The 27005-nt window shown below is 41.8% G+C and overlaps 1 protein-coding gene across 1 annotated transcript; it reads left to right on the top strand.

Moving 5' to 3' along the window:
* Positions 1-534: 534 nt before the first annotated feature.
* On the top strand, positions 535-10959 carry TMEM64 (transmembrane protein 64). Its single transcript, XM_069854331.1, has 3 exons — positions 535-1251; positions 4920-5075; positions 8405-10959. The coding sequence occupies exons 1-3, from the start codon at positions 550-552 to the stop codon at positions 8597-8599; spliced, it is 1053 nt and encodes a 350-aa protein (XP_069710432.1). The 5' UTR covers positions 535-549; the 3' UTR covers positions 8600-10959.
* The last annotated feature ends 16046 nt before the right edge of the window (positions 10960-27005 follow it).

Raw genomic sequence — 27005 nt, 5'->3', positions numbered from 1 at the left:
GAAGTCCCCCGGGAGGAAGGTGCGCGGGGCTCCCTGGGCGGAGCTACGGGCACAGAGCTCCTGGGGCGGAAGGTGCGCGGAGCCCGCGGGGCACAAGACGCTCCCGGCGCTGAAGATGCGCGGAGCCCTCGGCGCTGAACCTGCGCGCGGCTGCGCCCGCGGGGCGGGGGGGGGGCGTGGCGGGGGGCGGTGCGCGGCTCTGGAGCCCCGCAGCGGGGCAGGGCAACGCCGCCGTCGCCGGGGCTGCTCCTCCGCCCCTTCCTCCGCTGCGAGCGGCGCCCGGGCTGCCACATCGGCAGCGGCGCTCCGAGAGAGGCGCTTAGCGGAGCGGAGCGGGAGCGGGAGGGCGGCGCGCCGGGAGATGGAGCCGCGCTGCTGCTGCTGCCGCCGCCGCCGCTGCCGCCCCCCGGGCCTCGCGCCCCGCCGCCGCCGGGCCGGAGAGCGCGGCCCCGCCGCCGCCGCTTAACGCCGCGGCCCCTCCGCCCTCCGCGCCGCCGCTTCCCCGCCGGGCCATGGCGGGGCGATGAGGGAGCGCGGAGCGGGGGGGGGATGCGGGGCGCGGGCGCCGCGGCGCTGCAGCTCCTCTCCCGGGCGGCGAAGCAGGCGGCGGCGCGGCAGGACCCGGGCCGTTGGGTGTCCCGGAGCGGCGGCGGCGGCGGCGACCCGGCGGGGGCGGGCGGGCTGCCGGCGGGGCCCCGCGCGGAGCAGGGCGCCTCCCCGGCCGCGGAGCTGCTGCCCGAGGCGGGCGGCGGGGCCGGGCCGGGCGAGCCCCGCGGCTGGCGCTGCTCCTGCTGCCTGCTGGGCGCCTGCTGGTGCAAGAGCTGCCTCGGCGTGTGCGTCCTGGCCGCGCTGTGCTTCGCCTCGCTGGCCCTGGTGCGCCAGTACCTGCGGGAATTGCTGCTCTGGGCGGAGAGCCTGGGCAGCCTGGCCGGCGTGCTGCTCTTCACCGCGGGCTTCGTCGTCGTGTCTTTCCCCTGCGGCTGGGGCTACATCCTGCTCAACGTGGCCGCCGGCTACCTCTACGGCTTCGTGCTGGGCATGGGGCTGATGGTGCTCGGCGTCCTCGCCGGCACCTCCGTCGCCCACGTGGCCTGCAAGCGGCTGCTGTCGCGCTGGGCGCGGGCCAGGATCCAGGGCAGCGACGCGCTCAGCGCCATCGTCCGCGTCGTGGAGGGCGGCGGCGGCCTCAAGGTGGTGGCTCTGGCGCGGCTGACGCCGATCCCCTTCGGGCTGCAGAACGCGGTCTTCGCGGTGAGTCCCGGCCCGGGCTTCAGTCGGGAGGGCGGCTTGCACCGTCGCGGCCGGTGGTGGTTGCCTCCTTTACTGGGAGTTTCTAGAATTCTTTATCTCTTCACGGTAAACGACAGTAAAGCGCTAAAAGCGGCCTCCTTGCTTGCTCTTGGTGCTGGCTCTTCTGGGCTTGTGGAGGGGCGGGAGGCGGCTTCTCAAGGCGCCTCGTTCAAGGCGTCGTGTTAGAGTTGCTCTCCGGCTTTCAAGACTGTTGACTTCCAAGACTGTATTCTGGTGTCGGAAAGAAGCACCGAGGTGCTGTACAGCAAAATCTGCAGAGAACTGGACGGTGTTAAAGTGCTAGTGTTTTTAAAGTGGGAGGAAAAGTTGTATTTTTAAGCAGTCTGGCTGGGTCTTCCTAAACCGTTTCTATAAACTACTTAAATAATCATATTTCAAAGAAAGAGGCGTACAGGTGATTAAAATTCTTGCTCGGTTTGGTTGATGCTTGTAGCGTACGCCTGGCAGATCTGTACAAGGTGTTAAGCCCATGCACGTGGGGAAGGTCACTTATTTTGAGCAGAGGAGTAAGAGGCAGGATCAGAGTGAGCGCTCTTGGGTGTCAAGGTCTGGATGTAGCAGATGAAGCTTCTGCCACAGTGTGACCTTCCTGCGGTGAGGAGAGATGTTGTGCTTCGGCTGTTTGCAGCTTCTGGATGCCACTTGAAGTAGTCAGCAGATACTGTAAAGTAGTATTGGATCTGAAGAACTGACCCGAGAATTACTGAGTTAAAGTTATTTCCTTCCTGGCATAACCATTCTGTTGGAAACACGATTCAGCAGAGTATTCAGGCTACTGCGATATTAAAATGATGCTGTATATCAGTGTTTTGTATTCTCGAAGTATTGCAAGCTAAATTGATTTCTTTCCAAGTGGAAGGTTTCAGTGTTAAAATAACAGATAGGAAATGAGATGGAACCAGATTCCTGAATATGCCAAATAACTTGGATGATGCCTGCTAAAATTGCTTTGGGTTGCACTCATTGCCCTGGATTTATTATTTTGCAGCACAGTCAAATAAGGCACAGTGCGTTCAGTGTTTAACCGAGAACATTTTATATGAACTACTAGATTACTGGGAAATAAACATTTTTCATGCAATTCTGGGAATTCAAATTCGTGGCAATTTCCCATTGTGAGTGAAGTTTAAGCTCCGTATAGAATGCAAAATTCTGTCTACCAAACTGAGCTGTAATTTCTTTGAAGTCTGACTTTGACTACGCTTAAGTTTAAAATGCAAGGAGGTTTGGGGCAACCTCACCATCTTTCCGTGCCTTGTGCTAGCAACTTCAGCTGTGAGTTTGAAAAGGATTACTCTCATTAATAGAAGAAAGAACACTGAACTTGAAACCCAAGTGTCTTTGATTTTTCAGCAGTCTGGTTGATGTGTGTTTTCTATGTGGATATTTGTAAGTAAACTAGAGATACCGAGAATACTTAAATGAGAGGATATGGAGGAAGTGACGTGTGAGGTCCAGGGCAAGGCATAGCCTTTGAGGAGAGAGGCGTCATCTGCAGGACTGGGATTAGCGGGTTTCTACAAACACTTGTTCAGTGGTGTGTACCATCTGGTGAGGGTTTTGGGGAGGTTGAATTGCAAAGGAATGTTCAGAATGAAGAAAGAGCTTCGTAGCATTTGAGTAGTCATGAGATCATGTTATTTGAAACAGCACAAGAAGGAAATTAACAGGAATTTCTTAGTTTCTCATCAGCCAGGCATGAAAGTCTTGCTTCTTAAGGTCATGCTGTTGCTCTTGTAGTTGAAGCAGTGTGGGTAATGCATTGACTTGCCTTTCTGGAAGACCTGGAAACTCCTTAACTGAAAGCATGTTTGTATTTCGCTTTGAGTTTTTGCTTTTTTCTTGCGTCTGTGATGCCAGGGTGGCCTGAGCTACTTGGAGTGGGCTGATACCTGTTACTGAAGTGTTTGCCTCTCTCATTGGAAACTCTTGAATGTTCTAAAGGCAGGTCGGTAAGGAGACTTGGTATGCAAGTTATCACCTCTTTCTCGCAACTGGGTCTCTGGAGCTAAATTTGTGCAAACTGATATTTGTAGTGCCAGGTTGAGCTTAGATCAGAATTCATATTTCTTTCTTCTCCTGTGAGAGGAGTATTATACACAAGAAATGATCCTTCCACATGTGCATCTCTGGTTCAGAAACGCACACAATAAAATCAATTTAAGACATGGTAGCTATTTTGCAGGAATATACAGGCTGGTTACTGTGCTTGTTGGAAAGTTGCTAGCTATTTTTTCTTTTTTTTTTTTTTAATTTTATTCCCTACCTGTTATTTGTTTGTTTGTTTTTCTGGAGAAAGTGAAAAGCATCAGAATTGTCCTTTGTCCTCAGTTGCTAAGCCTACCTGATCTGAAACACGGGATTTGGTAAATTGAGGGGAGAGAAATCTCCTGCAATCCCCAAAGGCGCGTGAGCACCAGCAAAGTCCTGACACAAGCATTTATTCTTTGACAGAACTGAACCAAAGGTATCAGGTATAAAGAACACACAAAAGTTTTACTGGACAAAGCCTGTCCAAGGCTTAGCGAGAGAATCTCAGGCCAACACTTTTGTTAGCAGGATGGTTTGGTAGTTCTTAATTTTATTTTAATACATCACTGTGGCCTGTAATAATTTCATCCATGCTTGCATTAGGGTTTCCCTTTTAATTTTTGCTGGCTTGAGCTTTCCATAGAAGCAAGTCCTGCTAGCCTCTGTTTCGCAGCATGGCCATGCAGACCCTAGTCTGGCAGGCTGCTAGAATGAGTAAATTTTTGTAGAAGGAAAAGCATGGAAAGCTGTAAGTTTTTATTGAAAATTTTTCGGGCTTCATAGGTAGAGATGCCATCCACTTCCTATGCATTTTAGGAAAAGGGATACCACTGGATGTCTAAACCCCACAAACCAGGGGTTAAAAGGGCACCTGTGAATTCCTGTTGCTCTTAACTTTCATTTTAATGGGAAGCACAATTCTCAGTCCAAGATGTCCATTGGCAGTTTCCCATTCCTGTGGAAACAGTTTCCCTCATAGGCCGGTAGGTCCAGTTGCTTCAGGACAGATCCAGATGTACAGACACGTTACTCTGTGACCAAAGTGGCCTTTGTATGTGTACAGAAATGAAAGAGGGGCTCAGGAGTGTTTTAGCACCTCTGTTAGGTTTAATGGCAGTACCCTACTTAGCAAATCTTGCCTCAGCGTTAGTATTTCAGAGACTTTTAATAGCGTCTCCTCCATTCCCTTGGCAATATGGGAAGTTTTGACTGTGCATTCTTATTACATGGCTGAGATTACTATAATGTTTTTTTAAAAAATGCCCTTTCAAAGTATGGGTCAAATGTGAAGTTCTGGCATAATTACATAGAGCTTTTTCGTTATATATGGTTGGACTCGATGATCCTGGGGATCTTTTCCACCCTAGCGGTTCTGTGATTCTGTATCTTTAAAAAGGCCAGATGAAAACTAACCACATGCTGTTTTATCATGTTATCTCAGATTCAGGCACAGTAGAAAGTTTCGGTGAAGGAATGTAAGAAATTCTTCCACTGTTTTGCACAGAAGTTTGTGGGAATCAGAGTCTGGTTGCTTATGTTGGAACTGTGCTTGATTTCTTACATTGTCTTTTACTCAGATTACAGATTTGTCCCTACCCAACTATTTGATGGCTTCTTCAGTTGGGCTGCTGCCTACTCAGCTCCTGAACTCGTACTTGGGCACTACATTGCGCACCATGGAGGATGTGATTGCAGAACAAAGTGTTAGTGGCTATTTTATATTCAGTTTACAGGTAAGGAAAAAAGGTTTTCATAGACTTTGGTAGCAGCGATGTCAGTCTCTTTATGACTGCAATTGTAAGCAGTTGCTCTTGGAAACAGTCAGCAACTTGTGTTTGAGTTTCTTTCTTTATCCCCTGATTTCTTGCTCATCTGCTGTACCAGTGGGATTCAAGACTGCTTCTGGAGACAGTAGGCAAGTTTCCTTCCTATAATTTTGTGTCATTTTCATGTCATTGAATCTTTGCTTTGGAAACTGCGTGCGCGTAGAAATCTGTATGCAGCACAGAGATCCTGCATTGTGGATTTTTCCTTCTGGACTGCACTGCTTCGAGTGTGAAAGGGGTGGGCTGCAGGAAGTTTGGGGTCATACCTGTCTCAGGGTCTAAGAGCTGCTTTCTGTTGGCTTAAGAGCTCTGTAGTCTGAGGCAGCTGACCTCTTACAAACTGAGAGCCAGGCAAACATGGCACATGCTATTGAAAAGAAGGTTCTTAAAAGTGTTTGATCTATATCTTTGTTATTGGTATTTTCAGTAGAGTGTGTAAAACTGAGCTGATGTTTTGTTTTCACGGGCTTGTTGACTGCTAGATACCTGGACAAATGGGTTTCCAGTGTACTATTCTCTTTTGTTGCTTTCTTCTGTTAAAAAAGTTCAATTCTCTCGTACCTCACAGAACACAAAGCAAAACTTGCTCAGTGTTCTCTTTTCTTCTGTGTCAAGTTTTCTTCTCTTTGCCTTCTGTGGTAATCTGCTGAATTTTAGACTTGTCAGGCCACCCCTACACAAAAGCCGTTGTGCCACCAGCTGTGAATTAGTGTGCTTAGGGTGCTTAGGCTCAGCACCCTTGCAGGGTTCAATATTTGCAGAGTTATTCAGGATGAAAGTGCTGTAGGAGAAGTACCATTTTGGGAATGCCTAAATCAGCATATCTGAATTTTTCAAGCGAGTAACTTAATGAGAATTATGTAGTACCTTTACATAAGCTTAGCCGTTGAACTAATTTGTCAATAAATGTTGCGGGTAAGCCTTTAGTCTGAGACCATTATAAGCATAGATGTCAGGAGTATTTCAGAACTAGATTATATATTAAAACCTCCTCTCACAGGATTGGCACTTGAGGCTGTCTGTGTTTGAACAGCAGTTACTGTGGTTTGCAGACTTCCAATTGGTACTGCAGTCATTTATTTTTCTCACTTTTTGCAATCGTAAAGCTGATGTTTCACAATGCTAAGGTGTAAAACTAAGTCTAGGACCATTTTACTCCACCTCAGAATGAGTGTTCTTAAGTAGAACATATAATTTATAGGCTTTATAGAGCAGGTTTATGAGTATTAAAAATGCCTTTGTAAATGTAGGGTAAACAGCCTCAATAGATCAGAAAGAAAATAAATGTGTATGTGATCAGCTTTCATTTTAGTTGTGAAATGGTAGTTTTTAGTGATCTTTTCCTTTTTTTCCCCACTAATTTTTTTTAATTGGCATGGACTCTTTGTAGATTATATGGGTAGTAATGTAACTGTTGCTCAGGTGAGTGAAAGCTGGAGAGTCTGAATGTTTGAATAGGAGTGCTCACCTGCTTGAGAGCAGTCCTTGGGTCATGACTGAATAAGTCAAGGGAAGCCTGTTAGTGGAGGAATTACTTATGTTATTCTACTGTCTTTTGGGCATCTACCTGCTGCTTTACTGGGCTGATCTTTGATGGGACTTTAATTCAGTAAATAGCTCTGAAAATCCTTCACATGTCATAGTTGTCTCTATCTATATACTTTTTAAATTGTTACAGTGGGGAGCTAGGCTATTTGTAGTAATAGTGCTAAAACCAGCCAAATTTAAATATTTGGATAACCTTTTAGAATACAATTTTGTGTCCATAGTCTCTTTTTAACTCTTATGTTGGCCAGCTTTTGAAATTTTTAGTTTGAATTAGTGAGGAAAATCTTTTTCACCACAAGGACTGTCAAGCAGTGGAGCAACTTGCCCAGAGAGATGGTGAAACCTCTGTCCTCTTGAAGTTTTCAAGACCTGACTGGGTAGAAGTGTTGAGCAGCCTGGTGTGATCTTGCAGCCAGCCCTGCTCTGAATGGCAGGTTGGGCTAGAGGCTGCTGGGAATGCCTTCCAGCTGCAATTATCCTTTGACCATACTCATCAATCATCTTACTTGGTAGTAATCTAGTATCTTCTATGCCATGCTGATGGAAGTTTAAGTGATAGTTTTTAATGTTAAAGAAAACATAGCCAAGCCAATTAATAATGAACTTCAGATTTTGGACTCGATACTTCAGGTTCTCCTGTAAACAATAAAAACTTTTTGGTTTTTTGAAAGGAAGTTTCAGGCAAACAAGATTAAAAAAAACGTTCTTAAAAAAAGAGGAATTTACTTCTTTCAGAGGGACTTTCACTATGTGATGGCTTGGGTTTTGTTTTATTTGAAGATTTTATTTATTTTCTTAAGGAGTGTCTTGGCTAAAATCTTAGATGATGTTTTATTGACACCAAAGTTTGCCTCTGGGAAATGCAGTGCATGCCAGTGTTGCTGGATAAGTAGTTTCTATGCAAAAATTGTCCAGGTTTATTCCTGGTAATCTTTGTAGTGAAAGTCTACAAATTCTTGGCAATAAAATTCAGAGCAAAAAGTTGAACTAAAAGCCTTGTTTTGGACAATATTTCCTTCTTAAAATACAGAAACAAAAAAACCCTCCATACCACTAACATCCTGTCCCCTCCCAGAGCTATCCACCAGAAACCAAGTTCTACCCATGCAGACATTATAAGCTGCTCAGAAACTTTGATTCTGGCCTATTTAGTCCTGATAACAAAGCAGCACAGTGACACTGCTGCTCTCAGCTATCTTCCACACCAGAGGGTCAGGGACAAGAAGCTTTATTTCCTTTACTCTGCATCATCCTCTCTCTCTACTGTTTTGCCTAGTACAGTTTCAGCCTCTTATTCACTTGGTACAGGGAAAACAGCCTTTTTGACTTACGGAAATAGTTTCTTTGTGGAAACATTGTTGCCAAGAAAGAAAGTGAAAGGATTGCTTTCTAAAAAATATATATGGATGGCAATCGAAGGAAAGAAAATATCTTTTCAATTCATATAAATATTTAAGTTGTATGTAATATCTGTATTCTGATGAGCTAGTTATGTTGTTAGCATATGTAGACCTAGAGCCATTCATTGGTTATGTCCCTTCTAATGTCTGGCCTGTAAAGCATTGAGTCACTAGATGCCTCCATGAATATTTGCACTGACAACTTTTTCTTTTGTTCAGAACAGCTGCTTTGTATTCATGCTTACCAGTTTATACAGCCTACAACACTCTTTTTTGTTTTATTTGCAGATTGTCATAAGCATAGGACTCATGTTTTATGTTGTTCACCGAGCTCAAGTGGAACTGAATGCAGCTATTGTAGCTTGTGAAATGGAAATGAAGACATCACTTGTTAAAGACAGTCAGCCGAGCATCAGTGGCTCAACCACATACTGCAACAAAAGGACAGTAGCGTTCTCTGGAGGAGGTGTCAATATTGTGTGATTTCAAGTATTAATAAAGTAAGGTTTTGTGAACCTAAGCTGTTGCCTAGAAATATCTATGGACAATTCAACTAATTTTAAAAAAATTTACAAGTGGTTACAGGTTGTACTGTGGGACAAACCAACCAACCAGCTCTTCAATTGCACACGGGGTGACTTCTAGCAAGAAAAGAAAGATGGTGAAGTAACTTAAGATGTAACTGCAAATTTGACTGCACCTTTGGTCATTTATTATGCCTGTCATGGCCTGTAGTCTGCACTTTAGTTTTTTTTTCCTTTGCTTCTATAAACTGAGAAGTGCTTCTGTAAACTGAGAAAAGTAGCACAGAGGTAAATATTTTTCTGCTTAGCATTATTTATAAGGCTGAATAATTATATGCAGTAGAATTTTATTACTGATAAAGATGAATGAAGAAGTATGCAACTCCATGTATGTTATTCTTGAATGTGCTTTTGCTTTGGAATTGCTTCCAGAACTTGGAGTGCATTATCTAGTTAATGATGGGACCATTTAGCTTTTCCTTCATTTTATTTTTTTTTTTTTTTTAAAAAAAAAGGAGAACCCTGTATAAAGTTTTGGTTGAATGTATTTTTGTAAGTCATTGAAAATGTTGCAGAGCCATTCATATGTATTCACACAAGCTTAAATCCTACATTGTGGGACTGAAGTGCTCTTAAATAACATTTTAAGTTACACTGTGTAATATGCAAAGTAAAAGGGAAAATACAGAAGTTGTAATAGCTTGCAGTGGCTATTCGAAGGAGACTTCATGACTTAACCGTTGGATTGCTGATTGTAACAAAGGGCTGTTCCACGTTAGTCCTGTTTATAGTATTTTTAATTGTTAAAAGGATGGTGTTTTTCAACTCATATGACTGCTTGTAATGAGGCTTCCAGAACAGGGAGCTAAATCTCTCCTTTAAACAAAATGATGGGACACTGGCAGTACTAATTTTACATGAAGGTGGCCTTTATTTTGTAAGTGAACCCCCCCTCCCTTTAAATAGCTTTAAAAATTCGCTTTGGTTGGCATGTTTTTTTTTCTAAAGTTTTACATTTTTTTTAAAAACACAATTTATTATAAATTTCATCAGAATTGAAGAAGTGAAAACTGGAGGTTCTCCTTGGAAAAACAAATAATCCAGTAATGGAGGAGGACGGTAATGTGTCTGAGACTCAGGAATTCTGACTCCATTTTTGCAAGACAACACTGTATTGGATAATGCTCCTTTTATGTGTGCTGTGGACTGTTTCAGTACGTTTGAGTAGACTGGATAACCCAACAGTAACTTGTGTGTGTGTAAAAGGAAATCAACAATAATGCCTGAATATGATGTCTTGTATGTGTGAGTTTCATGTAGATACCAATGTTTAATTGCTCAAACACATGCAAGTCACGCGATAAAAAAAAAAGCGTAGTGAATTGCTTACTTTGTAGTTATTTTGTGTAAGTTCTTAAGGATGTTTTCAGTCTTCAAAATTTTGTGTTTTTTTCTAATAGTATGACCGCGCCTCCTTTTTGTAAGGCTGTTGGGTTCAAGAATATTTTTCTTCAAGGTCTTCAAGGTCGTTGGGAAGCAGAGATTTGATAGCCTCTTAACAGCCTTGCTGTGAGGATGTATGGTACTTGCATAACTTGACACCTATGCATCCCTTGGTAGTGAAAGTTCAATTTTATTCTTTAAATATATATCTGTTGCAGACTGCTCTTCTTGGATCTTGTGACTAAAGGAACTGAGCTAGTTAAGTGAAAAAAACAAAATTCAGATTGTCTCCTTTTTGTTGTTTTAGGGTTTGATTTTTTTTTTTTTTTTGTGGGTTTGCTTTTGAAAAGGCGATCTGTATGTATTAGACGTGAAAGTGTTCATTTACACATCTCTGCCTCTGACAGCTCCTGTGTGAAAACAAGAGAGCCCGATAACTTTCTGATGACGTTATTTGTCATCATAGTATACGTGAGCCCTTTCTTAACTAAAGGTTTTTTATTTTTTTTTTCTTGGAAAGAGCAATCCTTCAGTAAATGAACTTAATAAACTTTGCTCCATCTTGCCAAATCAACAATAGTGTTTTGAAGAGGGTATTTCTTTCTCTGCATTTTTTAACTAACTTAAGGTTGTGTTGACTATTTGAGAAGGTTTCCCAAATGTGTATTTTGAAGTGCTTTTATTTCCATGACACTTTGTAACCAGAGTAACTTCACTATGTGAACACTTTTGTAGTATGGAATTAGTTCTTAAGACTTTTGCATTTTGCTTGATACTTGTAATATTTGTGTACAAGTTAATGGGAAATGTGCATTAAAAGGAACTTTTCTGTACCATGCCAATCATAATTTTATACAATAAATTCACTCAAATTTCTTTAAAGGAATATGTATTAAATGTTTAGGTTGGAAGTAGCTGGAAAGGAAGTGCACTGGAGTGTCATCTTTACCTATGCATGCAAAGATAGTTGTCTAAATTAAACAAGTAAAAAGTTAGGATTTAAGGATGAATTCCATAGGTGGAGAGTTAACTGACATGGGAAATACACTTCACTGATTAAAAAAAAAAATCAAAGAATTAAATACATGCTTAATTCTATTAAATATTTTGAAGGTTAGGCATTTGTAGCTGCCTTGTTTGATAGAGGGATAAGCATGCGTGTGCTTATGAGAAATGTGCTACTGAACCAAAAGATAATTAATATTTTTGAATGTAAAAGTGATGTGATTCTCATTTTTTTTTTTTTAGATTGTATCCCTACTTAATGCAATTAAAACAGAAAAGGGTATGAATCCACTGTATATAGTATGTGGCAAGTGACCTTCGTTAATATTTTCTGAGTTTCCATGATGGTGAAATTTCTACGTTTTGTGTATGACATTTACCTAAATCTCAGGTCATAGAGAAGAAGGAATCTCTGTCAGCTCTGTGGCACCTGTGAAGGAATCAATTTTTTGGCCAAGAGCTTTATCTATTATTTTCATACAGATTTTTGCACAATTAACTAAACAAGCATTGCTGAGGTCAAGTTTGAAGGATGGAAAAACTGCTCTTACAAGGTGTGTGACTAGTGTCCTGTATCAGATCATTTGCATTCATTTTCAGTTTTCCCCCTGAGGCTGCTATGATTTGCATTTTGACTGACCAAGGTTGCTGGAGTCGTCAATGGCCTTGCAAGTTATCTAGGATACATTGCTTAAGGTGAAGTACTATAAAGAGTATGTTCCATTCACTCTCTCATCATTCTTAATGACAGAAGCAAATAGCTCAGGTAGCTCTGTGACTGGCTTCCTCACTATAATAAATTCAAAGTTGGCACCAGTCTGATCTACATGAGACGTTGATGGTTTAGGCATGAGAGGAGAGGAAATGGAGTACAGAGGGGAATCACAGAGTGGGAGGAGTGGGAAGGGACCTCTGGAGATCATCTGGTCCACCCACCTGCTAAAGGAGGTTCATCTAGAGCAGGTTCTGCAGAAACACGTCCAGGCAGGTTTTGAGTATCTCCAGAGAAGGACATTCCACAACCTCCCTGGGTGTGCAGCCTGTTCTGGTGCTCTGTCACCCTCACAGTAAACAAGTTTTTCTTCACGTTCACATGGAACTACCTCTGTTCCAGTTTGTGCCCATTGCCCCTTGTCCTGTCGCTGGACACCCTTAAAAAGAGTCTAGCCCCAGCCTCTTTTGACACCCATCCTTTAGATATTTATAACTAAGATCATCTCTTAGGAGATAACCCTGTCTCAGGATACGTACTACTGGAACCTGATGCAAATTCTGCTGCAAAAAGCTCGTTCCTACTCTCCAGTCCTGCAGAATTACTGATGTTCCTGGCCTCATGGGGCTAATGGGTCTAACACACTGTCTCTTCATAGACATGAGCATTTGTCTCGTGCTATCTTGCAGTATTGATTTTTAATTTATATTAATCTATTAGTGGTAAGCAGTAAGAAATAACAGTCTGCAGTTTCAGTCCTGTCCCTTTCTTCCTTCAATAGATTATTCTGGCATATTACTAAACTTAAAACTACATTTTAATGAAGTCTTGTGATCATTAATGTAACTAAGTCCTCGCTAGCCAAGTGACTAATGTGTAGTTAGTTGGATCTGCTTTCTTGATTTAATCTGTAGAAAATTAATTGAGCAAGATTTGCAGTTGTGAGTGTGCAAAGTACTCTAACTTCCCTACTAATAATTTAGGACTTTGGATACACTGTGAGAGAAATAAGCAGAATAGGTTTATTATAGAGTTTTTTTGTTTCTTTTGTTCTAGAAAAAAAAGTTTACTAGCAAGGTAGCAGAAGAAGGATTTGTCCTGACCCCATCATGGGACATGGATACTGTCATTTTTGGGGAGAGGCGAATGTAAGCTTAGGCAAGTGAGGGAAATTAGGTGCCTTCTTTGGTGAAGAGTCTTTTTTTTTTTTTTATTGTATCGTCTACAGACCAGCACAGTTTGGCATTGGTGACTGCAGTGGGTTACTTCCCACCCTTCTTTGTGTGCAGGAGGGGGAATCTGGGACACTATGAGTCTTTCACACTGGAGGAAGAAATAATAGTCTGAGCACAATGAACAGAGTTTGAGGAGGTTAACTTAACCTTATGTTGCCAAAACTACATAGACGTGTAAATGCCTTGTTTTCTTAACTGCCAAATCCTATGATGGCTTCTGCTTCTTTCCACGGGAGGGCAGCTGTGTGGCCTTGCCTAGATGCAGGTCAGCATTTTCCCTTCTGGAGAATTTTAGCATGCTTTGACTTTTGGACCTTTAACTTCCATTTGTATTTTGACAAATTTTGCTGACGTTCCTCTAATTAGAAGGGTTTAGTTTGTCCTAGTAACAGACCAGCTCAGCTGGGGTGCAAAGATGTATGTACCAAGTGGGTATTTATGCATGTGCACCTGGCCCAGGCAATTAACTTATATAGGGCAATGTGTGCGAGCTCAATTTGCTGAGTGTGAGGTGTTTCCCTCTGTTCCCACAGAGCTGTAACTATTTCCCTTAAAGGTTGTAGGCGGGTGGGTGGGAGGAAGGAAGGAAAGGCCTGTGGTGATGGAGTATTCTAATAGCGAATTTTCTCTCTCTGCCTTAGAAATTTGATTGCTTAAGATCACAAATATTCTCCATTTAATGTGAGAAGTGGTAGGTGGTGAGGGAATAGACTAATGAATTCTCTGACTGTGATTTTTGTGAGGGAGTAACAATTTGATTCAGTACATGATGAGGCACCCAGATGGTAGAGGGGTGGGGGTTTTGTTGCATTTTTGGGGGCAGGGAGAGGTGGGGGTATGTACTTCTGGAAGCAAATAACGCTGAAATGACAATGATATGAAGTTAATGATGTTTCTTTTGAACCTTGATTTTTTTTTTTTAATGACTGTTTCAGATATCTTGTACAGATATGGGGAATAGTGTCTCAGAAGCAGCTAGGGCAAGAACGCTAGTTAAGAGCATCTTGGCTTCTGGACCACTGCTAAATATGCATCTCTGCCTCTAGGGCCTGCTTCTATAACCTCGGCTAGCAAAGTGGAAGCCAGAAGCAGTGGAGAGCTCTCAGCAGAGGAACATTTGTTGCTGTCCTTTTGATATCTTAGAATCATAGAACAGTTTGGGTTTGAACAGACCATAAAGATCACCTAGTTCTAGCCCACCTGCCATGGGCACAGACACCTCCCACTAGATCAGGCTGCCCAAAGCTCCATCCAACCTGGCCTTGAACACTTCTAGGGATGGGGCAGCCACAGCTTCCCTGGGCAACCTGTGCCAGTGCCTCACCACTCTCATGGTGAAGAAATTCTTCCTTACGTCCAGTGTAAATCTGCCCCTCTCCAGTTTACACCCACTGTCCCTCGTCCTATCACTACAAGCCTTTGTAAAAAGTCCCTCCCCTCCTTTTTTGTAGGCCTCCTTCAGGTACTTGAAGGCTGCTATAAGGTCTCCTGGGAGACTTCTCCATACTGAACAAGCCCAACTCTCTCAGCCTGTCCTCGTATGGGAGGTGCTCCAGCCCTTGGATCACCTTTGTAGCCCTCCTCTGGACCTGTTCCAACGGTTCCATATCCTTCTTATGTTGAGGATTCCAGAACTGGACTCAATACTCCAGGTGGAGTCTCACAAGAGAGGAATAGAGGGGCAGAATCACCTCCCTTGACCTGCTGGCCACGGCCATGCTTCTTTTGATGCAGCCCAGCATACGGTTGGCCTTCTGGGCTGTGAGCACATGTTGCCGGCTCATGTCAAGCTTCTTATTGACCAGCACCGCCAAGTCCTTCTCTGCAGGGCTGCTCTCAATCACATCATCCTCCATCCTGTATTGAAAGTGGGGATCACACTAACCCAGGTGCAGGACTTTGCACTTGGCCTTGTTGAACCTCATGAGGTTCTCACAGGCCCACTTCTACAGCCTGTAGCAGCAGTAGAGCTTGGGTGGTAGCTAGGTAAGGAAGAGCTGTGCACTTGCTGTTTGCTTTTCCACCAGCAGGAGAGGCAGGGATTGATAAATAGAAGCCAAAGGTTACTCTTTCTCTTTTGCAGTTGAACCATTTTCTAAGTAGCTTCCTTCCCTATACTCTCAAAATAACCCAACAAAAACCCCCTCCAACACCACCCAAAAATACCTTCAGGGTTAATAAAATTCATACCAGTAAATGAATATCCTATATATTCTCCTGCAGTAGTAAATGGAGATAGAAGATGATATTCTGTCTTCATCCAGCCGTAGTAATCTCTTCTATGCTCAGTGACACCTGCATCACATGAAGTTCTCCTGCTGCTGACTCGCTTGAGTGCAGTATTCGGTAGCCATGAAGGGATTTGTCCTTGCAGCTTACACTGTCTCGAATCACTGGTTTCCAGTCATCTTAAAATTGCACTGAGTTCTAGGGTTTAGAACTGTAGAAACAATAACCACACGCAGCTCCAATGTTGCACGAATTGGTACTTTTACAAGCATTGTGTGTTGCCTCTAGATATTGTTGGAAGACTGCACTGCTTGTAATATGTGTGTCTCATCCAGGTTTTGGCAAGAGTACAGTTACTTGTTTATTCCTCACAGTGAGTTGAACTGTATTTAATTGGATATGGCAAGCCTCTTCCCCACTCTATCCCTATGTCAGCCTCAGTGGTTTACCAGATGTTGTATGGTGATTGCTTAATTTTCAGTCAAAAAAAAAAGAGACTCTACTATGTGTCTATGGTCTAGCATTGAACAGATCTTTTTCTGTGGCTGGCTTCTTTCAGCTGAGGGATCTCTCTTACTTTTTTCCAGCTAAAATCAGTCAGTCTAATGAAAAACGTTCTCTCTCTTTGCAAACAATGATTCCTTATGTTAAGGTGGTTATGACAGTGCTACTGTTCTTTCAGTGAACAGCTTTGAGGTGGGAAAATGGTAGGGTCTGGAGAAAGAACCCTGGACTCCCTGGAGCCTCTGGCATCTGCACTGGGGAAGAGAGACTTGTAGTAATGAATTTTAAAAATATTTCTGTAAAGAAGCAGTTTAAGACTGGAACTGAAAACTTAAAGAAGGAGGGGAAAAGTTGCAATTAGTGCGAGAATATTAGTATACTTACCAGGAGGTAAAAATCCTGGCAACTATAATTAGATGAGGTTATTCTCCACTTTCAATGAGTCATTCCTTAGAGAATGGATTAATATTTTTTTTAATCCTTTTGACTTGTTAAAATCTTAGTATAACGAGGAGAGGGATTCACAGAAGAATGTTTTAGCAATGCAGAAAATGCAAACTCGTGAAGATTACTGAATATTAAACTTGAGGCAATTGCAGAAATTTGCTTTTATAATTGGCTGGTGTCTTAGTGTAAATCTACTTGTCTTCATTACATCTACTTTGATAAAAACAGTAAAGGAAAGGTAGCCGCGTATCAAAGCATGGGTAGATATGTATCATGAGGTTTATATTATCTTGGAGAAAACTCCTTGAGGATTCAGTTTTTTGGGGTAGTGTGTAGTGCAGAAGTACCTGGTGTCATCTTCCTGTGCTCCACACTGACAGCGAATGAGCCACTTTTGTGTTTCTGAAACAGCTAAATATATAGCTGCAAGAACATGGCATAAGCCTGAGGAAAAAAATCCCTCTCTCTTATCTAAGGGAACTAGAGTTGTTTAGTCTGGAGAAAAGGAAGTCTGAAGGGAGATCTTATTGCTCCTTACAAATACGAGAAAGGAGGTAGTAGCAAGGTGGGTACTGATCTCTTATACCAAGTACCAAGCGATGGGAGGAGAGAAAGCGTCCTCAAATTGCACCAGGGGAAGTCTACATTGAGTATTAAGACACAGTGGTTTACGAAAGGGTTGTCAAGAATAAGAACAGGCTGCCCAGGGAAGTGCTTGAGTCACCATCCCTGGAAGTATTTAGAAGATTTGTATATGTGGCATTTAGGAGCATGGTTTACTGGTGGACTTGGCAATGTTAGATTTATAGTTGGACTCGATGATCTTAAATGCCTTTTCCAACCTAAATGATTCTGTGATTCTGAGCACCTCTTACCAGCTAGGAGCTTTAATAAAGGAAATTTGGGAAATGCACCAGCCCCTGCTCAGATCACACCCAGTTAGATGAGGTCGCCTGAGTGCTGTGTCTAGTAGAGGCTTGAATATCTTCAAGGGTGGAGGATCCACAAGCCTGGGAGACCTGGTCCAATCTTTGACCACTTCCACGGTGAAAGAATTTTTTCTCATACCTGGTCAGAATGTCTTGGGTTGCTGTTTGTGTCCACTAGCTTCCCTCCTGTTACTGAGCACCCCCAAGCAGAGTCTGGCTTTGTCTTCTCTGGCCTGCCTGTTAGAGAGTCAAAGACAGCAGTTGAACAGGAGCAGGGAGCCATGGGTCCCTCAGAGGCACTTCTTCTGGTTTACTCCTGCCTTGCTCTGTCCTGCAAGAGCCCAGCTGGAACAAGCAGAAGATGCTGGCATGAGGGCTGATGCTAGGGAGATTGGTACCATGATGGGGAAACTTGGCTGAGTAGGCAGCAGAAGTACAAAAGGTCATGTTCATACACGCAGCCCTGCGGGTCAAAAAATTGCACAGTTCCTTGGATTTGTCGTCCCTCTGTAGCTGCCATGAAATGCACACTCTTCACTTATTTACATTGCAAACGAGTTATTTGTGCAAAAAGACCACAGATGAGGAGAAAGGCATCTCCAGACACTGACCTGGCAAAGTTACAGCTAGAGAAGAAAGAAATATATCAAATCCTAAGTGACACTTCATACTAATTTTGGTTTTTATCCTACTGTTAAACATGCATTTTTGCCTTTTAGGGAGTAACTTCTTAGGCATGTCCCCAAAAGCTGAATTTATTAATTATTGTATTTAATTGCTTAAATGAAGTAACTACATCATATTAATTTCAAAAATTTTCTTGTAAATGCCATTGAAATTCTTAAACTGTTCTTTTTAAAGTATCAGCTTGAAGTAATATCAGGTAAAAATCATACCAGAATACCATCTATTCAGGGCAGAATGTTTTTCTTTGTAGAGGTAACTGTCTACAATAATGATACTTAATGCAAATGTCTAACCACTTTCCAATTTATATATTTTAAGTACGGTGAAATCTCTGTGAGACATTTGTCAGCATATGCAGTCCCAGTAATTGCTTTACCTTTTCTGTTGTTTAAGGGTAGTGGGTAGTTAATGGTAGTAGGACAATGGTGATGCTACCAACAGAAGAGAAGACCGTAATTAGTTTGAACTTCTCAAAGGACAGTGGAAGTCTTGTTGTGTGTAATAAGTATGAGATACCTAGAGACCAGCTTTCGAAGTGTGCTATGGTGCCTAAAGAATGTGTGAAGCCATGCAGGAAGGGTCTTCAAAGCACTTCAGTGCCCGGCAGTGCTGAACATTTCTGGGTTATGTTTAACAGTGCTTCTTAGGAGTGATCCACATCTTTGCCTTCTAACCTACTAGCATCTGTATCACACTGTCTTGCCCAGCATTTAATGAGGCACAAGAGGATCAGAACGTGAGCGCTCTGGTATCTTTTGCAAACCAGTAATTCCCCATCTTGATTCCCACTGATTTATGAGCCTGGCAGCTCTTGGAAATCTTCACTTATTCTGAATCATCATTATGCGATAAAGGCATTTATGGCTTTTGAAGAGGGACTCTTGCTAGCTGAGTTACCGCAGGCATGCTTATCTCTAGTCTGGAGAAAAAGAATTTAAGTTTTATATACTTTTCTTGAAATTTTGCCAAACCTTAATCTATCTATGACATCATTTAAATGCAAACTGCAGAAAAAGCTCAATATTACACTGAATTTAACATAAATTACACATGCAATCTGAGATTGTATTGAAACACTGGACAGTGAATGAGACCTGCTCCCTCCTAACACCTTAAATTGCCCAGACTAAACCATGCGGGCCTTGTGAACTGGAGCTGCAATGTAATGCAAAGTAAAAATGCTCCTTGCTATATATGGTCTTGCTTTGACCTAGAGATCTCTCAACATACGTCTGAGATGATCATGAAGAAGGTAGTGCTGACACATTTTGCTTGTATTCTTTGCACTGTGTACAGGAAGAGGGAGGAGGCATGGAACAAAGGTTAGGAAATCTGTTGTTTATATGTGTGTATATATACACATACACATAAAGCTGCAGATTATGTAGGCTCACAGATTTATGATCCCAGACCCACAGGCATTTTGGACTTCAAAATACATTTCTTCTTGATCTGACCAAAGAAACTTAGCAGCAGTGCAATTTTAATCTGTAAAACAATTTTGTATGAGGGGTTTTGTGGGACACCATGTCTGTGTACTTACAAGCCAAAAATCTCTTGTCGCATTCCTGTCCTTGCAAAATTAGCCTGAAAGTCTGGCCCCTGGGAGTGGTTCTGTGAAACTAGCTCTGAGCAGCTGCACTTGTGAATTTGCAGGGAGAAACATCAGGAAGACATGCTGCCAAATCAGGCTTGCAATTGCATTCCATATAATCTTAGTTTTAGCCCTCAACACATTTGTCTTTCTGCAGATGTTTCTGATTCACAGCAGGTGAAGGGAAGCACTCTGTTGAAGACAATGTAATTAGCTGCCAAAAACTGGCTTTTGCATTGGCTTGGAATGAAGTTTTGTTCTATTTGGATATATTCCTTTCAGTAGTCTGCAGCATCAGTCTTCACTCTTCAGCTGCTATTTGGAAAGGCTGAGATTTTTGCAATAAGAAAGTAGTAGCAATAAGCAATAAGACAACTTTATTACCTTGTGCCAATATTCTTACAATATTAACTTCACATGGATTCCAAGAACTTTGTGTTATATTTAGATATCTGTCCTCTAATGTATACTTAACAGTTTGGAGATTTAATAACAATAAATTAAAATACAGATAGCACTCACTCTGGAACTAGCTGGATTATCTCATTGTAAGAAACTTGAACCAGAGCAGATTAAAGCAAATACAATTGTATTTTATAATTTAAGTATAATTTAATCTTATATAATTTTAAGGCTTTTTTAATAGTATGTTCATGTGTAGATGCATTAAATCTTTATCTCCTACTTAAAGGAGTAATAAAATGCTACAATGAAAAATCAGTATGCTAAATATTCAAAACTGGAGGAATAGAGAGAACTCCCCCACTGTATCTGATACCCTCCCCTTGTTCTGGATAACAAAAAAAAAATCACACATTTGTCAAGTATTTTCACATGTTCAAGGGGTTTAGATCCTACAAATCTAATAGGAGCAAGAACATTGCTTAAAATGTTCTCTTTACATTCACCTTCAGAGATGGCAAATAAATTCAACAATTATTGGTCAATATTAATAATTAATATAAAAGAAAACAAGTAAAGAAACAGCTATCTTTCCCCTCATCTCTCCTCCTCTTTAAATATATTGATGAAGTTCCAAGCAGTATTTCTAGAAAATGTCAGCATTTGGACTTAACATAATTAAGGTCTGAACCCAGCAGAGAGGTCTGTACAGTAAGGTAAGTTCATGCATCTTTGCAAAACACTGACTTAATAAAGTAGTGCAATATCTCCCCAAATAAGAGTCTTGTGCTAAATGCTATATTAAATAAAATATTTTTAATCATTTTACTAAATAAAAAACATCCCTTTAATAATCAGAATAAAATTCAGGGAGAAATAATAAGAAGGTATGTTGATTTCATTATGAGGTGCAGAAAGTGAATCCCTCTGTCCACCTCTTGTAAACTGTACGTTACAATCTAGGTTACAATTAATTAAAAAAGCTACAATTCACTAAAAATATAAGGAAATTTTTAGGTAGGTGGGCTACGTGTAGGAGGCAGACAGGTAGCTTTTTTACAGTGCTCATTTTGAGTATCTTTCTCCCTTCCCCCATTTCCTACTTTCAAAATGGATTCTTTGTATTCATAAGGTCAATATCTGTTAAAGATTTTGGGGTGGGTTTTGGTTTTGGGGTTTTTTTTGTTGGTTTTTTTTTTGAAAGGGGCAGGGATTTCTGAAGGTTAAGAATCTTTTAAACTCCCTGGGAAGCGGGATTTTTCCCTGTCTCTTCAGTGGAGCTGCTTCTTTTCACAGTTTGTTTTGTCTTCTTGTCTTTGTAATACTGTTCTCCTGGCTTTTCACACACAACAGGAAAAAAGCAAAGAACTGGTCAGCTACCACATGCATCCCAAATTTGCCTGTAAAAAGAAAATTAGTTGATGCAAGATTGACCATGATTTTTCTTTAAGAGGAACACTTTGGGATAGAAAACTGCTTTGTATTCTGTTTGCTAGCTTGACATACTGAAGTGTGCGCTTCAGTAATCACATCTCTTTAGATTTAAAAAAATCCTTTTGGGTCTTATTAGGAGATTCCTCATGTTGAAAACCAAGTTTGGCTAATTAACAGGAGAGGTCGATTAGTGTGGTCAGGAGTGGAGTCCTTGTTCACAGTTTGTAATCTCCCTGACCACCTCTTCCCAAACAGGGATTTGTGCAAGGAAACAAATGACTATTGATCTTAGTAACCTTATGGACTGTGGTGGATACAAGAAGCAAGGAGAATCACAGAAAGTTTCTTTTCTTCTTTTTGGTTTCTTCCAGTAATGATTTATTTTCACTGCAGCTATCTGAAGAGGAGCTGTACAGTTTGGTAAGTAGGTTGGCAGGCCATAATTAACACAGAACTAGGCTGCAGCTGTACTAATAAATTAGATCTCAAATGTTTGCTGGCACTGAGGTGTAGTGTTGTCAACAGTCCACGTCCATAACAACTAAACCTTCTTGTCCTAAACAGGGTAGAAATTAAATTTTCTTAAATTTTCTATTTTGAAAATCTATGTATTGCTTGCTTTACAGAAGTGAAGGGGTATTTCTAGAAGGACCATTAATACGTGGCACATAAGCTTATAGACCTCAGTCAATCTAAGACAAAGAATCTAAAATGAAGGAAAAACCTGCTAGGCAGGGGAATGCTTCACCCGCTGTGGAGTGGTTGAGGGAAAACTACTGCTCTCTGGAGAGTTACTAAATTTTCCTTGCCATGTATTACAGTCCCTTCTCCCTTCAGGATGAACATCTCTATGCGAGCCTTTAGCCATCTTGCATGCCCACAGTCGTCCTCCTGGAATAGAGTCTCTCCTCTGGGAACAAAGAGCATGCTCTGAGAAACAGCTCAGAAAATAGCAAACCCAAAGTGAAGCCTATGAAAGAGCTTGTGGCACATGTATACTGCCTGGCAAAGCATGCTAGACAAGAAGCAGACGCAATTTCCTCCTGCTGCAGTTGCATGTTACAGCAATACCACTGTAATCATAGATAAGTAGTACAACCACCCCCATGATAACTTACATTAAAGCCACACTCACGTAGTTTTTCTTCTGCTGACTAACTCTTTATGTCTCAGTCTCCTGGCTATATGGGCTTAAGATATTCAGGTCTACACAAAAGTAATATGTGTTTATTTATAAGCAAAGAAACCTGTCCTTCTGGAGAAAGAAGGGCAGATCTACAGTAATAACACTGCACAGAAAGCAGGAAATTTGAGGTTGAGTCTCCTGTGTTTTGGGGGAAGTGTGTCTCAGGTTTTGTTCCTCATTGGTAAATAGAGATTATTTCCGTTTTCTTATATGATATGTTGTGTGGTTGTGCCAGTGTGGGCTTGCTTACAGTGCAAGCAGGTACTGACCCACTTTCGGGAAGTCCTGTAGCTATGGGAGGACTCTAGGCATTGTGAGAATTATGAAAAGTAATAACCGGGTACGTCTAGCTCTCTAGATGATTCTATGATTTGGGAATCTGCAATTCAATAGAATAAAAAGAAAACTCCCTAGAGGAAAAAGGATTTCATTATGTTCCATTCTTTCAGTGTGCAAGGAATCTCCGGTTTTAAGTAAGGAAGGGTTTGATGCTAGAAGTTGTCATATGACTAAATTGCTTAGGAGAGCAGGGAACTGCACTCAAGCAAAAGGATGGAGGAGGCCATGCTTAGCCCAGCATGACTGTGATTTAGCCATGTGTTTATATGTATATTTGAATCACTTGTCTACAGCTATGAGGCACTGAAGTCCTGCAGAAATACAGTATCTGTATTGCCTCCAGAAAGAGATGCTAGCTGTAAATGAAATATTCAGTATGCCTTCCTGCTGAAGAGAGTTTGAAAGTCATGCTGCTAATGTTGGTCTAACAGTGTCCCATTTGATTTCCCAGTCAATACGTGCTAGATGAGGATGCCACATGGACAGCTGATGTCTGTCAGTAGCTGGCTTGGGGACTGAGAATACTGAGTAAGGGTAATTGGAAGAGTAATTAGATTCTCATTAGTAGATGTTAAGGCATCTGCCTTCTCTAGCTTGTTTTCCCTTGCAATATTATGCAGTCTTCCTGGGTGACAACCTATAAACAGATTTAATAAGCACTGTATGTTTCAGATGACTTGTAGCTTCACACTTCTGCTTTTTGCAGACTAAAGTATTCAGAGATTTGGTTGTGACACAAGAAGCACATAATCAATAATGTCAGATGTATGTAAAGCAGAATACATGGATATTGATAGCACCATCACCCCTTGGGTTGTGCTATTGTCTTAAATAACCACAGGAATTTGAAGGGAAAATGTAAACAGCTGCTCCAGCCTCCCTCACTTCCTGCAAAGCTTATGATGTGTGTTCATGAGCACAAAATGTATTTGTTACTATCTGCAGGCCTAGTCCTGTCTTGTCTTATCTCATATCTCCAGCCCTTTTCTGACCTTTCTATACATGCAGTGGCAGTATCTGACTGACCATCCTGAACTAGTGATTCCTGCAAGACATTGAGTGGTTTTAGCTGTCTCTAGGGTCAACAGAGAGTAAGGTGACCATTTAGGGAGGTCAGCTGCTTAGTTATGGTACTAACTGAGCATGTGTGTGTAGCTACATTGCAAACTCTAGTGCTTGAAATGAGACATCTTTGTGCTCATACGTGAGAAATTTCTTATATAAAACACATTCTCTTCATAAAGTTATGAATATTTTTGGTTTTGAAATGTCTGAAACTGCTTTAGGTTCTTGCATCTTCCAGAGCCCACAGTGATCAACAGGGTAGACTGAAGCTCTTGGAATTATTGATCTACCAGTCAAATATCTTTTCTGATTGTGGGTAAGGCCTTCAGGTTAGTACCAGTTAAACTAAGTCTGTTATAAGATGGGGTCTGCCTAACACTTATGTTGTTTTTCAACAGCACAAAGTACCTAAGTTGTTGCACTGAACTCTGTTGTTCTTATGTGTGTAAATCTAAGCGGGAGAGCAGAGGATGCTGTTTACCTCAACTTCATCAAGGCTTTTGATGCTGTCTCCCATAATACCCTCATAAGTAAGCTTAGGAAGTGTTGTTTAGATGAGTGGACAGTGAGGTGGATTGAGAACTGCCTGGATGGCAGAACTCAGAGAGTTGTAATCAGTGGCATGTGGTCTGGTTGGAAGCCTGTAGCCAGCAGTGTTGCCCAGGATTCAGTCCTGGGCCCAGTCTTGTTCAACATATTCATTAATTACCTGGACGAGGAAGCAGAGTGTATCCTCAGCAAGTTTGCTGATGACACAAAACTGGGAAGAGTGACTGATACACTGGAAGGCTGTGTTACCATTCAACAAGACTTGTTTAGGTTAGAAAGTTGGGCAGAGAGGTACTTAATGAAGTTCAATAATGGCAAATGCAGAGTCCTACACCTAGGGAGGAATAATCCCACTCACCAGTAGGAGTTGACTGATGGGAAAGCAGCTGTGTGGAGAAGGACTTGGAGTCCTGGTGGACAATAAGTTGACAATGAGCCAGCAATGTGCCCTTATAGCCAAGAAAGCCAATGGTGTCCTGGGGTGCACTAAGAAGACTGTAGCAAGCAGGCTGAGGGAGGTTAGCCTCCCCCCTCTACTCTGCCCTAGTGAGGCTGCATCTGGAGTATTGTGTCCAGTCCCAAGCTCACCAGTTCAAGAAAGACAACTACAGGCCAGAGTCCAGCAGAGCGCCACAAAGGTGATCAGGGCACTGGAGCATCTTTCTTACATGGAAAGGCTGAGAGACCTGGGTCTGTTTAGCCTGGAGAAGAAAGGACTGAGTAGGGACCTTGTCAATGCTTATAAATAGCTAAAGGGTAATGGTCAAGAGGATGATGCCAGACCCTTTTCAATGCTATCCAGCAACAGGACAAGGGGCAATGAATACAAAATTGAACACGGGAAGTTCCATTTAAGCATGAGGAAAAACTTCCTACTGTGAGGGTAACAGAGCACTGGGACAGGCTGCCCAGAGACATTGTGGAGTCTGCTTCTCAGGTGATACTAAAAACCTGCCTAGACACATTCCTGTGCAATCTATTCCAGGTGAACCTGTTTTAGCAGGGGGGTGGACTAGAAGATCTCCAGAGGTCCCTTCCAACACCTCCCATTCTGTGATTCTGCGGTTCTGTATGCTTTCTGTGACTCTCTAACGGCAATGAACCTCAAACTAATTACTCTTTGTTGAGCTCACCTAACTTTAAGTGCCTGGCTGTTTTTAGTTCCCAGCAGATTCAGTGGGAAATAAAGTACAATTCACCTGACTGTATAAAAGGTGTCTACTCCAGGATGAAATGGAGCAGTCCACGAACTGTTCTTGCTGTTTATGCCCAGCTCCCTGCTCTCCAAAGGACTGTGAAAGGATCCTCTGGTAACTTGGCTGAGATATGTGCGAGGCATAACCCGCAATGAATCCCATCATTTACTGTCTAGTGCTTCAAGATCTGGAGAGCAAACTTCCTCATTAACATCAAAGACATGAAATCATGTTTCTGGGCTCACCTGATGACAGCACAGTGTAGATGTACAACTGGAATTAGAACTAGTCCTGCTTCCTCTTTAATGTGACTGATTCAACTTAATTTCTACCTACGTTCCTGAACCCTGTTTTTTCTGTTGATAGCCTTCACCAAGCCCAAAGAAAATGCTAGGCTCTGCCATCATCACAATCAAGAATCCTTTATTGTTCTAAGTAAATGCATTGTGCTGTTTGTGTTTCACTAGTCTCTACTCTAAATAAGCCTGCGTCCCCAACACAACAGCTCATCCTGAAACTTCGCTAATGGAGGTATATTGCTGGCTTCACAACCAGCTGTTTTGGGTACTCAGATTTTCCGTTCACTCAGCAATAGAAAATGCAGAAGAGTTAAGAACACATGGAAAAAAAACTCTTCAGATGTAATAGGAGGAGTTATAATAGAAACATAATTAACAAAAATTGTATTTTTCTTACCACTTTTGAGAGGATTGTGATGCTTTTACTCGATGTGATATATACTCAATTTATTTTCTGATAATTAGGAGACTCTTTATTTTCCCCTTGTATTTCCAGCAATACAGTTTTAGTCCATTGCCTTTTAGCTGGAGTGACAAAATAAATATTATAGCTAAATATGTGGTTTTCCAAGGAAGTGTTCTTTCAGGAGAAAACACTTTGCAGAGTCTTTCAAGACTCCTCTGTCACTTGGACAGCTTATCAGTCCATACGCTGCTGCTGTTTATCAACTGCTTCTAAAACTCTGCAGGTCATGTTCTTGTAATAATTTTGGATTAAGGTGCCTACAACCTGGAATATTTGACTATGCCAGTATTCATAAAATAAACATGTCTGGGAATGTTCCTCAGTACTAAGACCAACTGGCACAAAATAACACATGTCCAACTGTTAAAATGGTTTAGTCTCCAAAAAAAGGACAGTTGCATCCAGCTGCCTGCAGGGAATGGTCATAATGTGAGATAACTCCTGACTTATGTCCGCAAGTTTTTTGTGAAGGTGCTAGTTGGTCCATGTGAAAATAATGTTAGGAAATTTTCTAATAGTTAAGTATAGAGAAAACTGAGTTCTTGTGCCTGGGAATTTTTCTTGGCACTGTTTAATATTTACCAGTAGGCCTCTAGCTTTTGTTACTGTCAGCTTCATTAATTCTTTTTGAAACTTCAGCACTT

The sequence above is a fragment of the Phaenicophaeus curvirostris genome, chromosome 3 (assembly GCF_032191515.1).
Source record: "Phaenicophaeus curvirostris isolate KB17595 chromosome 3, BPBGC_Pcur_1.0, whole genome shotgun sequence".
In the NCBI taxonomy this organism is placed as follows: Eukaryota; Metazoa; Chordata; class Aves; order Cuculiformes; family Cuculidae; genus Phaenicophaeus; species Phaenicophaeus curvirostris.
This window is presented reverse-complemented; position numbering and strand designations above follow the sequence as displayed.